The sequence below is a fragment of the Acipenser ruthenus genome, chromosome 4 (assembly GCF_902713425.1).
Source record: "Acipenser ruthenus chromosome 4, fAciRut3.2 maternal haplotype, whole genome shotgun sequence".
Taxonomy (NCBI): Eukaryota; Metazoa; Chordata; class Actinopteri; order Acipenseriformes; family Acipenseridae; genus Acipenser; species Acipenser ruthenus.
The window spans coordinates 106,670,600-106,683,709 of record NC_081192.1 but is presented as its reverse complement, the minus strand read 5'-3'; the positions used below and the strand labels follow the sequence as shown (position 1 = coordinate 106,683,709).

General features: G+C 45.5%; 1 protein-coding gene across 2 annotated transcripts in view; it reads left to right on the top strand.

The window, feature by feature from the left end:
* Window positions 1-13,110, top strand: part of LOC117400393 (serine/threonine-protein kinase OSR1-like) — an 81,305-nt gene that overhangs the window by 16,260 nt on the left and 51,935 nt on the right. For both annotated transcript variants that reach the window (XM_059023378.1, XM_034913461.2), the window contains exon 2: window positions 1,398-1,510. In XM_059023378.1, coding sequence (XP_058879361.1) covers window positions 1,398-1,510 — 113 coding nt within the window. The remainder of the gene's footprint in view (window positions 1-1,397; window positions 1,511-13,110) is intronic.

The window sequence follows — 13,110 nt, the reverse complement described above, 5'->3', positions numbered from 1 at the left end:
GTGGCACAGTTAACTTGTTTCCCTGCGATACCCCTCATCACCAGAGTGACACAGTTAACGTGTTCCCCTGTGATACCCCTCATCACCAGAGTGACACAGTTAACTTGTTTCCCTGCGATACCCCTCATCACCAGAGTGACACAGTTAACGTGTTCCCCTGTGATACCCCTCATCACCAGAGTGGCACAGTTAACGTGTTCCCCTGTGATACCCCTCATCACCAGAGTGGCACAGTTAACGTGTTCCCCTGTGATACCCCTCATCACCAGAGTGGCACAGTTAACGTGTTCCCCTGCGATACCCCTCAACACCAGAGTGGCACAGTTAACGTGTTCCCCTGTGATACCCCTCATCACCAGAGTGACACAGTTAACGTGTTCCCCTGTGATACCCCTCATCACCAGAGTGGCACAGTTAACGTGTTCCCCTGCGATACCCCTCATCACCAGAGTGGCACAGTTAACGTGTTCCCCTGCGATACCCCTCATCACCAGAGTGGCACAGTTAACGTGTTCCCCTGTGATACCCCTCATCACCAGAGTGGCACAGTTAACGTGTTCCCCTGTGATACCCCTCATCACCAGAGTGGCACAGTTAACGTGTTCCCCTGCGATACCCCTCATCACCAGAGTGGCACAGTTAACGTGTTCCCCTGCGATACCCCTCATCACCAGAGTGGCACAGTTAATGTGTTCCCCTGTGATACCCCTCATCACCAGAGTGGCACAGTTAACGTGTTCCCCTGTGATACCCCTCATCACCAGAGTGGCACAGTTAATGTGTTCCCCTGTGATACCCCTCATCACCAGAGTGGCACAGTTAATGTGTTCCCCTGTGATACCCCTCATCACCAGAGTGGCACAGTTAACGTGTTCCCCTGTGATACCCCTCATCACCAGAGTGGCACAGTTAACGTGTTCCCCTGCGATACCCCTCATCACCAGAGTGGCACAGTTAACGTGTTCCCCTGCGATACCCCTCATCACCAGAGTGGCACAGTTAACTTGTTTCCCTGCGATACCCCTCATCACCAGAGTGGCACAGTTAACGTGTTCCCCTGCGATACCCCTCATTTATTTGAGAGGATATTTTGATATTTGCTTTTAAACTTTAAAAAAAAAAAAAAGTGCAGTGAAAAAAAAGAAACGGAGATTCTAGGCCGAAACAGAAAAATAACACATGAGAAAAGAGAGAAACGTCTTCTCAACTACAGCTTTTAAACGTTACTTTTTTTGTTATCTTTCTAAACTGACGTCTGCCGTTTTCGAGCTTCAGAAAGTTAGTTCTTCTGTGTTGGTTTTTTATGTGCTGTGGTAGATTTCTTTTAAACTCTTGCCATGTGACAGCTGTTTCTGTGTTTTCGAGCAGTCATTCTGAAGTCTGTGTTTGTGTTTCAGGGAGCGGAGCGACGGCGGTGGTGCAGGCAGCGCTCTGTGCTCCCAGGAAGGAGAAAGTAGCGATCAAACGCATCAACCTGGAGAAATGCCAGACCAGCATGGACGAGCTCCTGGTAATGTACTGCGTTCTTTAGTAAAGCACAGGATGGCTTTTTGAGAGGAACAGACTGACTCAAAACACTTTACTATTACATCAGCAAAACAGCACAATTCTAACCTGAAAGCCATTAATAGGGATACTTGTGTGTAAAGAAGTTTTGATCTAGGTGTAGAAATGATGGCAAAAAAGCTCTCTTCTGTAAAGGGCAGTGTTGTGTGATAACTGCCATTACGGTTTCTGTCCTGTCCCCTGTCCTGTCCCTCTTTTGCACTGTGATTAAGAAGCTCGCTTGCGGTGTGCGGGGTCACCCGGTCGCGCCCAGCCTGTGTCCTGTTACACTTGGAATGGATTATATTTTTGTACAGTACTGCCATTTTAACAGTCTGTGTTCGTTCTGAATGACAGTGGCTCAGGTTTGGGGCACCTTTGTGCTGAGTTGTAGATAGTGGGGCTGCCAGTCCCCCAGGATGATCAAGCTCTGAATGGTACCTGGTGTGAAATCCAGGAACTCAAAGGCAGTTGATAGAAAGATGCTGGATCCACAGACCATCCAGTCTGCGAGTTAGCCTTCGAAGGTGCCAATTTCTACTGGATGATTTGTCGATCAAATGTGAATCAGACTGCATTAAGAAAGTGGCTACATATGCAACATTGTGTACTGTAACTAGTATTCGAGACTGTCAGTACTTCCCCTATGTGGGAACTTGGTCAAGTAGGTTGTGGGTACAGTCTTTGCTTTGTGTTTGATAGTAGGTTGTGGGTACAGTCTTTGCTTTGTGTTTGATAGTAGTTTGTGGGTACAGTCTTTGCTTTGTGTTTGATAGTAGGTTGTGGGTACAGTCTTTGCTTTGTGTTTGATAGTAGGTTGTGGGTACAGTCTTTGCTTTGTGTTTGATAGTAGGTTGTGGGTACAGTCTTTGCTTTGTGTTTGATAGTAGGTTGTGGGTACAGTCTTTGCTTTGTGTTTGATAGTAGTTTGTGGGTACAGTCTTTGCTTTGTGTTTGATAGTAGGTTGTGGGTACAGTCTTTGCTTTGTGTTTGATAGTAGGTTGTGGGTACAGTCTTTGCTTTGTGTTTGATAGTAGGTTGTGGGTACAGTCTTTGCTTTGTGTTTGATAGTAGGTTGTGGGTACAGTCTTTGCTTTGTGTTTGATAGTAGGTTGTGGGTACAGTCTTTGCTTTGTGTTTGATAGTAGGTTGTGGGTACAGTCTTTGCTTTGTGTTTGATAGTAGTTTGTGGGTACAGTCTTTGCTTTGTGTTTGATAGTAGTTTGTGGGTACAGTCTTTGCTTTGTGTTTGATAGTAGTTTGTGGGTACAGTCTTTGCTTTGTGTTTGATAGTAGTTTTGTGGTTTAAAAGAAGTTAGAACTGTTTGTGAAAATAACTCAAGATGATATCTCTCTACAGCATATTCATTTATTTTATGCCAACAAGTGAAAATCGAACTCACCAAAACTTTATTGCAGGCTAGCATAACCTTTACTGAAAGCTTGCATTTTGCCTGATGTACATTCCAATTGTATCATTTAACCTACTGTACAGCATAGAGACCAGTGTTCTGCTGTACAGCATAGAGACCAGTGTTCTGCTGTACAGCATAGAGACCAGTGTTCTGCTGTACAGCATAGAGACCAGTGTTCTGCTGTACAGCATAGAGACCAGTGTTCTGCTGTACAGCATAGAGACCAGTGTTCTGCTGTACAGCATAGAGACCAGTGTTCTGCTGTACAGCATAGAGACCAGTGTTCTGCTGTACAGCATAGAGACCAGTGTTCTGCTGTACAGCATAGAGACCAGTGTTCTGCTGTACAGCATACAGAAGCTCATTCAGGAGAAATCCTCTCTTACCTCTTGCCTCCTCTTCTAGATCTCTGGCTGTCTATAGTATGTAGCCACGTGCCTGTGTGCTGTATTGGCTTTTGAAAAAAAACAAACAAATTATAAACCTCATTAATTTGACTAACTTGGCTGTGAAAAAGCACCTGACCTTGTTTTCACTAGTAAACACCAGTTAATCAATAATATACAGTATAGTACATGGCACAATGAAAATAGTGCAGCGGTGATTGATTCCTTATCGGTGTAGAGGTAGGAAAGTTAACTGCACTCAGAGCAGCACTGAGTGGGCTGAGTGGAACGATCCTGAGCACACGCATGTCGGATATCGACCACATGTTGCAAAGCCTCATGTTTCAATGCAGAATCCCAAATGGCTAAAGCAAATGTGTTCCTCCAAGAGCGAGTCTTTTACTGTATCACAGTGTTGTGTGGTTGTAATAAAAGTAAATGCACACCTTAATAATGGCGATGCATCCTGAACTATTTACACTGGACACATGTATGAGCAGCACCGTGCACAATACAGAGTGTGCAGCCCAAACAATGTACAAAGTCGATGAATGTGAAAATAATATTTGGTGACTTTGCGAGACGTAAAATAAGCCCTGATGATGAGCTTTGGGTTTCTTCTCACCATACTGTGAATGCACTGCAGGCCATCGTTTCCTTATCCTTCACAGTGCTGACCCCGCTTCAGAGTTATTGAAGGCCATCGTTTCCTCATCCTTCACAGTGCTGACCCCGCTTCACAGAGTTATTGAAGGTCATCGTTTCCTCATCCTTCACAGTGCTGACCCCGCTTCAGAGTTATTGAAGGCCATCGTTTCCTCATCCTTCACAGTGCTGACCCCGCTTCAGAGTTATTGAAGGCCATCGTTTCCTTATCCTTCACAGTGCTGACCCCGCTTCAGAGTTATTGAAGGCCATCATTTCCTCATCCTTCACAGTGCTGACCCCCGCTTCAGAGTTATTGAAGGACATCGTTTCCTCATCCTTCACAGTGCTGACCCCGCTTCAGAGTTATTGAAGGCCATCGTTTCCTCATCCTTCACAGTGCTGACCCCCGCTTCACAGAGTTATTGAAGGCCATCGTTTCATCATCCTTCACAATGCTGACCCCGCTTCAGAGTTATTGAAGGCCATCGTTTCCTCATCCTTCACAGTGCTGACCCCGCTTCAGAGTTATTGAAGGCCATCGTTTCCTTATCCTTCACAGTGCTGACCCCGCTTCAGAGTTATTGAAGGCCATCGTTTCCTCATCCTTCACAGTGCTGACCCCGCTTCACAGAGTTATTGAAGGTCATCGTTTCCTTATCCTTCACAATGCTGACCCCCGCTTCAGAGTAATTGAAGGACATCGTTTCCTCATCCTTCACAGTGCTGACCCCGCTTCAGAGTTATTGAAGGCCATCGTTTCCTCATCCTTCACAGTGCTGACCCCGCTTCAGAGTTATTGAAGGCCATCGTTTCCTCATCCTTCACAGTGCTGACCCCGCTTCAGAGTTATTGAAGGCCATCGTTTCCTCATCCTTCACAGTGCTGACCCCGCTTCAGAGTTATTGAAGGCCATCGTTTCCTCATAATTCACAGTGCTGACCCCGCTTCAGAGTTATTGAAGGCCATCGTTTCCTCATCCTTCACAGTGCTGACCCCGCTTCAGAGTTATTGAAGGCCATCGTTTCCTCATCCTTCACAGTGCTGACCCCCGCTTCACAGAGTTATTGAAGGCCATCGTTTCCTCATCCTTCACAGTGCTGACCCCGCTTCAGAGTTATTGAAGGCCATCGTTTCCTCATCCTTCACAGTGCTGACCCCCGCTTCAGAGTTATTGAAGGCCATCGTTTCCTCATCCTTCACAGTGCTGACCCCGCTTCAGAGTTATTGAAGGCCATCGTTTCCTTATCCTTCACAGTGCTGATCCCCGCTTCACAGAGTTATTGAAGGCCATCGTTTCCTCATCCTTCACAGTGCTGACCCCCGCCTCACAGAGTTATTGAAGCTAGCCTTTTGTGAACCAGGCTATTAGGGTTGGACAAAAAGTCATTGATGTTCTAGCTGATAAAAATGCCAATGCATTCTCTACATACTGTGGGCTTTCTGTGTGGTCAAAGCTTCTGAAGCGTCCCCTTTAACCGGGACAGAATGCCTGGAATGGAAGCGGAAGAGTGGGGTGCAGCAATAGATTGGAATGTTACAGCAGAATGTGACCCAGTTGGAACTTTACTCATTTAAACTGCTGCCAGCTGAGCCCATGAATCATAACTGGGAAGAAAGTTAACATGAGTCAGAGCAGGACCCACTCTCTCTAGAAAGCAAGGGAGTTTCCTGTATTACAGTACAGCAGCACCCACACCTTTCACAGCCACTCCAAGAGCAGGCTTCAAGAGTGTTGGAGCTGTGATCCAAGGACAGTAAACATATTGCCTGTTTTTTTTTTTTTTTTTTTTAAGGTAGCCTTCAAGGATCATAAATCTATAACAGTCTTTGACTTCATTTTCCAGACTGTGCTGTAGCATGTCATAGTTGAGTTGACTCCTGCTATTAATAGCAGTAATTAAAGTTTAAAATAACCTACTGCTTCATTTACTAAGCCACTGGATGTGCCTTACAGTTTCATGATGGAGCCCATTTTTGAGAAAGCTAGCCTCCATTGCTTCTGGTTTTGCAAGAAGGCAGGGACAACGACTGTATTTGTGTGTAATAGGATCTTACTGGGAACTCCTTTGATAGGAGTGAATGCACAGAGTACTTGAAAGTGTGTTGAGGCTGTGTATTTCGTTTTGGTGGTAGAGGGGGAGTTGCAGTGACTATCCTGCTGCTCCTCTTGTTCTAGAGCTGCACTGATACTATGGGTTCAAAGTCTGGCATTGTAGGTCTCTTCAGAACATTCACGTCATTTAAACCAGGGGGTCCAATCCCGGTCCTGGAGGGCCATTCCGCTCCCGGTTTAGCAGGTAAAATGAGATCATGAACTACTTCGGGGTCTGAATGCAGGTTTAATTGGGTCAATGAAATCATTTAGAACAGAGTTGAAACAAAGACCAGGACTGGAATGGCCAACTTTAACCACCCCGCCTCCCCCCCTGCCCCCTGCCCCGCACTAAATGATACGTGCTATCAAACAGTACCTGCTCTGATCATAAGGAAAGAGGGTCATCATAACTGCTGGGACAAACATCGTTTTATTATGTTCAAAATGATCTTGCAAAATTTGACTGAATATTCAGATAATCCTTAATTGTAATTTGTACCATATTGAAGTAAAATAATCTCTTAGTAAAATAACCTGGTATCCTGAATTACCAGTGTATCAGGGTGGAGACTGGGCGCGAGCTTGAGACCCACACACCGTGAACGAGCGTCTTAACCACGATGGGAAAGAGCTGGGCTCGTCTGCATTTGTGGTTCTTGAGCTTTCAAGCTCATCTCGTCACTGACGAGACAGAATCTGTAACAGCAGTGTATCACACAGCACTGCCCGCTACACCTCTATCAAACAGAATCCACAATGACAGTGTATCACACAGCACTGTCCGCTACACCTCTATCAAACAGAATCCACAATGACAGTGTATCACACAGCTCTGCCCGCTACACCTCTATCAAACAGAATCCACAATGACAGTGTATCACACAGCACTGCCCGCTACACCTCTATCAAACAGAATCCACAATGACAGTGTATCACACAGCACTGTCCGCTACACCTCTATCAAACAGAATCCACAATGACAGTGTATCACACAGCTCTGCCCGCTACACCTCTATCAAACAGAATCCACAATGACAGTGTATCACACAGCACTGCCCGCTACACCTCTATCAAACAGAATCCACAATGACAGTGTATCACACAGCACTGCCCGCTACACCTCTATCAAACAGAATCCACAATGACAGTGTATCACACAGCACTGCCCGCTACACCTTTATCAAATAGAATCCACAATGACAGTGTATCACACAGCACTGCCCGCTACACCTCTATCAAACAGAATCCACAATGACAGTGTATCACACAGCACTGCCCGCTGCACCTCTATCAAACAGAATCCACAATGACAGTGTATCACACAGCACTGCCCGCTACACCTCTATCAAACAGAATCCACAATGACAGTGTATCACACAGCACTGCCCGCTACACCTCTATCAAACAGAATCCACAATGACAGTGTATCACACAGCACTGCCCGCTACACCTCTATCAAACAGAATCCACAATGACAGTGTATCACACAGCACTGCCCGCTACACCTCTATCAAACAGAATCCACAATGACAGTGTATCACACAGCACTGCCCGCTACACCTCTATCAAACAGAATCCACAATGACAGTGTATCACACAACACTGCCCGCTACACCTCTATCAAACAGAATCCACAATGACAGTGTATCACACAGCACTGCCCGCTACACCTCTATCAAACAGAATCCACAATGACAGTGTATCACACAACACTGCCTGCTGCACTCTTCCCCCTTGTAACCTTGTGTTGGAAAACATGGAAAGATGAATTAATGCAATATAAGATGCAAGTATTTACAGTTTTGTACACTATTAGTTTTGCAGAAAAAAGTGGCAGAGAAGGTATGAGAAACTGATAAGTGCAAGATTGCATAAAATAGTACTGACGGCAGAAATTGGCCGAACCCACAAGTCTGTGCATAGTGCCAACAGAGGCAGTTTAGCAGCTGAAGCAACCACAATCACCCAATGCTGGAGGGACCAATATGCCTAAGATAGCATAGTTTAGGCATAGTGTGAGAACACAAAAGAACAAAAGGACAAGTACAAAACATAAACACAGTCAAGCTAGAACCAGTTTACTTTCTGCAATAGCAACCTTTAGGTCCCTTTAGCACACAGCACGTCATTCTCTTTGTACATGCAACCCTTCGCAGGTGTTGTCCTGTGGTGATTGGGCCTACAAAGAAACATGGGAGGGTAAAAACCCGGGTGCAAATGGGTATTAAAGAGCTTTTTTAGTCTGCATGAATGATTCTCTGCATATATTGAATAAACAAAACTAATATCTGAAGAAAAGGACACTGTGCATTTCTTTGCATCTAGGTCACATCAAGAAACAACTACTCACTACTTTCGAGAACTAACTTCTAACTTCTAACTTCAACTTCACTCAGCGATCGGCTGCAGCCAATTTCTGAGACCCGAGCCACGGCACCAGTGTGACAGGGCGTAGGCTGGGTGAGAACCGCAATGGAAAAGAGCTTGCTGTCTGTGCACGGGGTCACAGGTTCAGTGTGACAGGGCGTAGGCTGGGTGAGAACCGCAATGGAAAAGAGCTTGCTGTCGGTTCACGGGGTCACAGGTTCAGTGTGACAGGGCGTAGGCTGGGTGAGAACCGCAATGGAAAAGAGCTTGCTGTCTGTGCACAGGGTCACAGGTTCAGTGTGACAGGGCGTAGGCTGGGTGAGAACCGCAATGGAAAAGAGCTTGCTGTCGGTTCACGGGGTCACAGGTTCAGTGTGACAGGGCGTAGGCTGGGTGAGAACCGCAATGGAAAAGAGCTTGCTGTCGGTTCACGGGGTCACCGGTTTGAGCCCAACCTCCGCCCTGTTGCACCTATTATAAAAGAAGGAGAGAAACACTACAGTACAATGTGCGTTTTGTATTTAAAATGTCATTTATGCATCGGTTTTCTTTGCATAGTTATCTTTTTGATACATTCATTTATAAACTCAGTTTGATGAACAAATACGAACATGGCCATTTTTAACACTGCATACTTTTTCAAGCATTAGCAGTGATGTTTTATCAGTGACTGAATACAACTCCTACAAAAAATACTTTAGATTAGATTGCCATTACTCTTACTCTTCTTAGGTTTAAATGTTGCATTTACAATTAGTGTACCCATTATGGGATAAGTCTCCTGAAGCCCTGTCACATTGTCAGTGCCTCTTCTTGAAGTCACCAGGCTAGAAGTGTGAGGTGTTCTGTGGGTTGGGCCGCTGTAGCGTGTCTGTTGCTTGTCACAGTATGTTTCACACACATCTGTGGGCTCGATCTGTAATGACCTGCATGATTTTCAGACTGGGGGATTTTCACTTTTTACTTGCTGGATGTTACATTTTTTGGGGGTAGCGATACATTTTTCTGGGTATGCAAACAGGTAACCAGTCTTGCAGGGAAAGCTGTTTTGTTGCACCTGGGTTTAACGTGTGCGTGCGCCTGCCCAGTGACGGCAGTGCAGGGGGTTGTTTGAGGCAGCCCAGCATGTTTCAAGGAGAGAGAATGTACATTCTTCTTGGTATGTCGGCTTCACTCTTCAGCTTGCAGCCATTCAAACTGAAATGCTTGATTTGGATCTCAATTAATTTAAGCTTGGAAGCAGAAGTTGGCGAGGGAACAAAGGCTGCAAAAAGCAGCAGCTGAAGGTCTGGAAAAGAAAGACTGGCTTAGTGGTTACAGATGAGCACAAGGAGTTAGGAAATCTTCAAAATCTGTGCAACCACTTGCTTGTTTTGTGACCCGAAAAGCATTTTGCGTCGCTATGCGCCCTCGCAAATGATATGTGCAGTACAGGAACCCTCCAGAAAAGGACATCTAATGAGGCTGTGAACTTGTTGTAACCTTTGCCTTCTGTGTCTTAGCTGTTAATGCTTATTTTGCTTCACAGCACAGTAGCTTCTTTGGATGATTCACTTTAGAATTACTTTCTTGTGTCCCTGGGGAGGCCAACATTCCTTCAGTAGATGGATAAGCAATACAAGTTTGCTTGTGTTCAATATCTAACGGGGGGGGGGTATGGCTGTGGTACAGTGGTTAAAGAAAAGGGCTTGTAACCAGGAGGTCCCCGGTTCAAATCCCGGCTCACTCACTGACTCCCTGTGTGACCCTGAGCAAGTCACTTAACCTCCTTGTGCTCCGTCTTTCAGGTGAGACATTGCTGTAAGTGACTCCGCAGCTGATGCATAGTTCACACACCCTAGTCTCTGTAAGTTGCCTTGGATAAAGCGTCTGATAAATAAACTACTACTACTACTACTACTAATGGTGGAGATTCATTTGCTTGAATTTGTTTTTTGATGAAACTTGGACAAAGTTTTTGAGAGTTCTGGCTTGCAGTTGCTTGGGCAATGTAGAACTATATCTATAAGCAGTTCTTCGAGTCATGCTAGATCTGTAGCAAGCAAACAAAGCTGTCTGAATTGACTTTGCTACTGTACTGTCTTTGCAGACTCGGAGGGGCCGTCAGGGATGCCAAAGTGGGGACCACAGTGTTGGATGAATGTGCATGGAGTCCCTTCATGTATTATTTATGTTGCATAGCACAAGGGTAGCTCTTTCTTCTAGTAACACTTATTACCCTGAATAAGCAGATTACCACAGCCTTGTTTCTTTAACACTTAAACAAACGTGGCCATGCAAACACTTCCATGCTGCTTTCTCTCGCAGTTTAAATCGGCATGGAGCAGTATTCGCTTCTCACAATGGCATCAGTTATTTTAATTCTAGAACAGTGAGGATTATATATATATAAAAATGAACGGATAAAATAAATGTTGGTGTGCATAATTGCAGATGAGCAATTCATATTGCAATGGAGTGGAAACTCCTCTGGGAAACCTGATGACCTTTGATTAGTGACCACCATATTGTGGTCAGTTATCTTTTTGCTTTTCCGATGATAAAGACCTAGCAGCTTTAAGGTATTGCTTTGTAATCCGTAAATACTGTAGCAGTGTTCTTGGAAGTTTGGAACCACTGTAGTGGAAAGCAAATGCTCTATTACCTCTTTTTAAAATGTTTTTATTTTGGGCTCCCGAGTGGCGCATCCAGTAAAGGCGCTCCGCGCGGAGTGCAGGATGTGCCCTATAGCCTGGAGATCGCAGGTTCGAATCCAGGCTATGTCACAGCCGACCGTGACCGGGAGTTCCTGGGGGGCGGCGCACAATTGGCTGAGCGCTGCTCGGGTAGGGAGGGCTTAGGTCGGCAGGGGAATCCACGGCTCACCGCGCATCAGCGACCCCTGTGGCCAATAGGGCGCCTGTGGTTCTGCAGTGGAGCTGCCAGATCTGTGTTGTCCTCCGGCTCTATAGGTCTGGTGGCATTGCTGTGGATCTGCAGTGCGAAAAATGACGGCTTGGCAGGAGCACGTTTCGGAGGACGCGTGTTCCAGCCTCCGTTTCCCGAGTCGGTGGGGGGGTTGTGAGCGGTGAGCCGGGGATACAGATAATAATTGGACATGCTAAATTGGGGTGAAAACCGGGGTAAAATAATTGGCGACGACTAAATTAAAAAAAATAAATAAATAAATAAAAAATAAAATGTTTTTATTTTTAAGAACTACCCAACACTTGTGACACTTACTTGGCTGTAGCTGCTGCTGGCAATTCAAAACACAGTATGGGGCAAAGAATCCACTTAAACACTGAACAAAGAAACACTGTGCTGAAGACAACATGCCTGTTTGACTGTGATACAATCCAATTACTGTGCTGAAGACTATATGCCTGTTTGACTGTAATACAATCCAATTACTGTGCTGAAGACTATATGCCTGTTTGACTGTAATACAATCCAATTACTGTGCTGAAGACTATATGCCTGTTTGACTGTAATACAATCCAATTACTGTGCTGAAGACAACATGCCTGTTTGACTGATACAAATCCAATTACACAAATCATTATTTTTTGAACTCGAGAGTCTGTGGTGAAAAATAATCTGAGTGGCCAGCTGAGGATCTCATCTGCTTATGATGCTGTGGATCCTGGAGCAAGCTGAGGCTTGAGCTACTGCACAGCAGTGTTTATAATGCACTGCACAAGCTGTGATCTGAGCTACTGCACAGCAGTGTTTATAATGCACTGCACAAGCTGAGACCTGAGCTACTGCACAGCAGTGTTTATAATGCACTGCACAAGCTGAGACCTGAGCTACTGCACAGCAGTGTTTATAATGCACTGCACAAGCTGAGACCTGAGCTACTGCACAGCAGTGTTTATAATGCACTGCACAAGCTGAGACCTGAGCTACTGCACAGCAGTGTTTATAATGCACTGCACAAGCTGAGAGCTGAGCTACTGCACAGCAGTGTTTATAATGCACTGCACAAGCTGAGACCTGAGCTACTGCACAGCAGTGTTTATAATGCACTGCACAAGCTGAGAGCTGAGCTACTGCACAGCAGTGTTTATAATGCACTGCACAAGCTGAGACCTGAGCTACTGCACACCAGTGTTTATAATGCACTGCACAAGCTGAGAGCTGAGCTACTGCACAGCAGTGTTTATAATGCACTGCACAAGCTGAGACCTGAGCTACTGCACAGCAGTGTTTATAATGCACTGCACAAGCTGAGAGCTGAGCTACTGCACAGCAGTGTTTATAATGCACTGCACAAGCTGAGAGCTGAGCTACTGCACAGCAGTGTTTATAATGCACTGCACAAGCTGAGACCTGAGCTACTGCACAGCAGTGTTTATAATGCACTGCACAAGCTGAGACCTGAGCTACTGCACAGCAGTGTTTATAATGCACTGCACAAGCTGAGACCTGAGCTACTGCACAGCAGTGTTTATAATGCACTGCACAAGCTGAGAGCTGAGCTACTGCACAGCAGTGTTTATAATGCACTGCACAAGCTGAGAGCTGAGCTACTGCACAGCAGTGTTTATAATGCACTGCACAAGCTGAGACCTGAGCTACTGCACAGCAGTGTTTATAATGCACTGCACAAGCTGAGACCTGAGCTACTGCACAGCAGTGTTTATAATGCACTGCACAAGCTGAGACCTG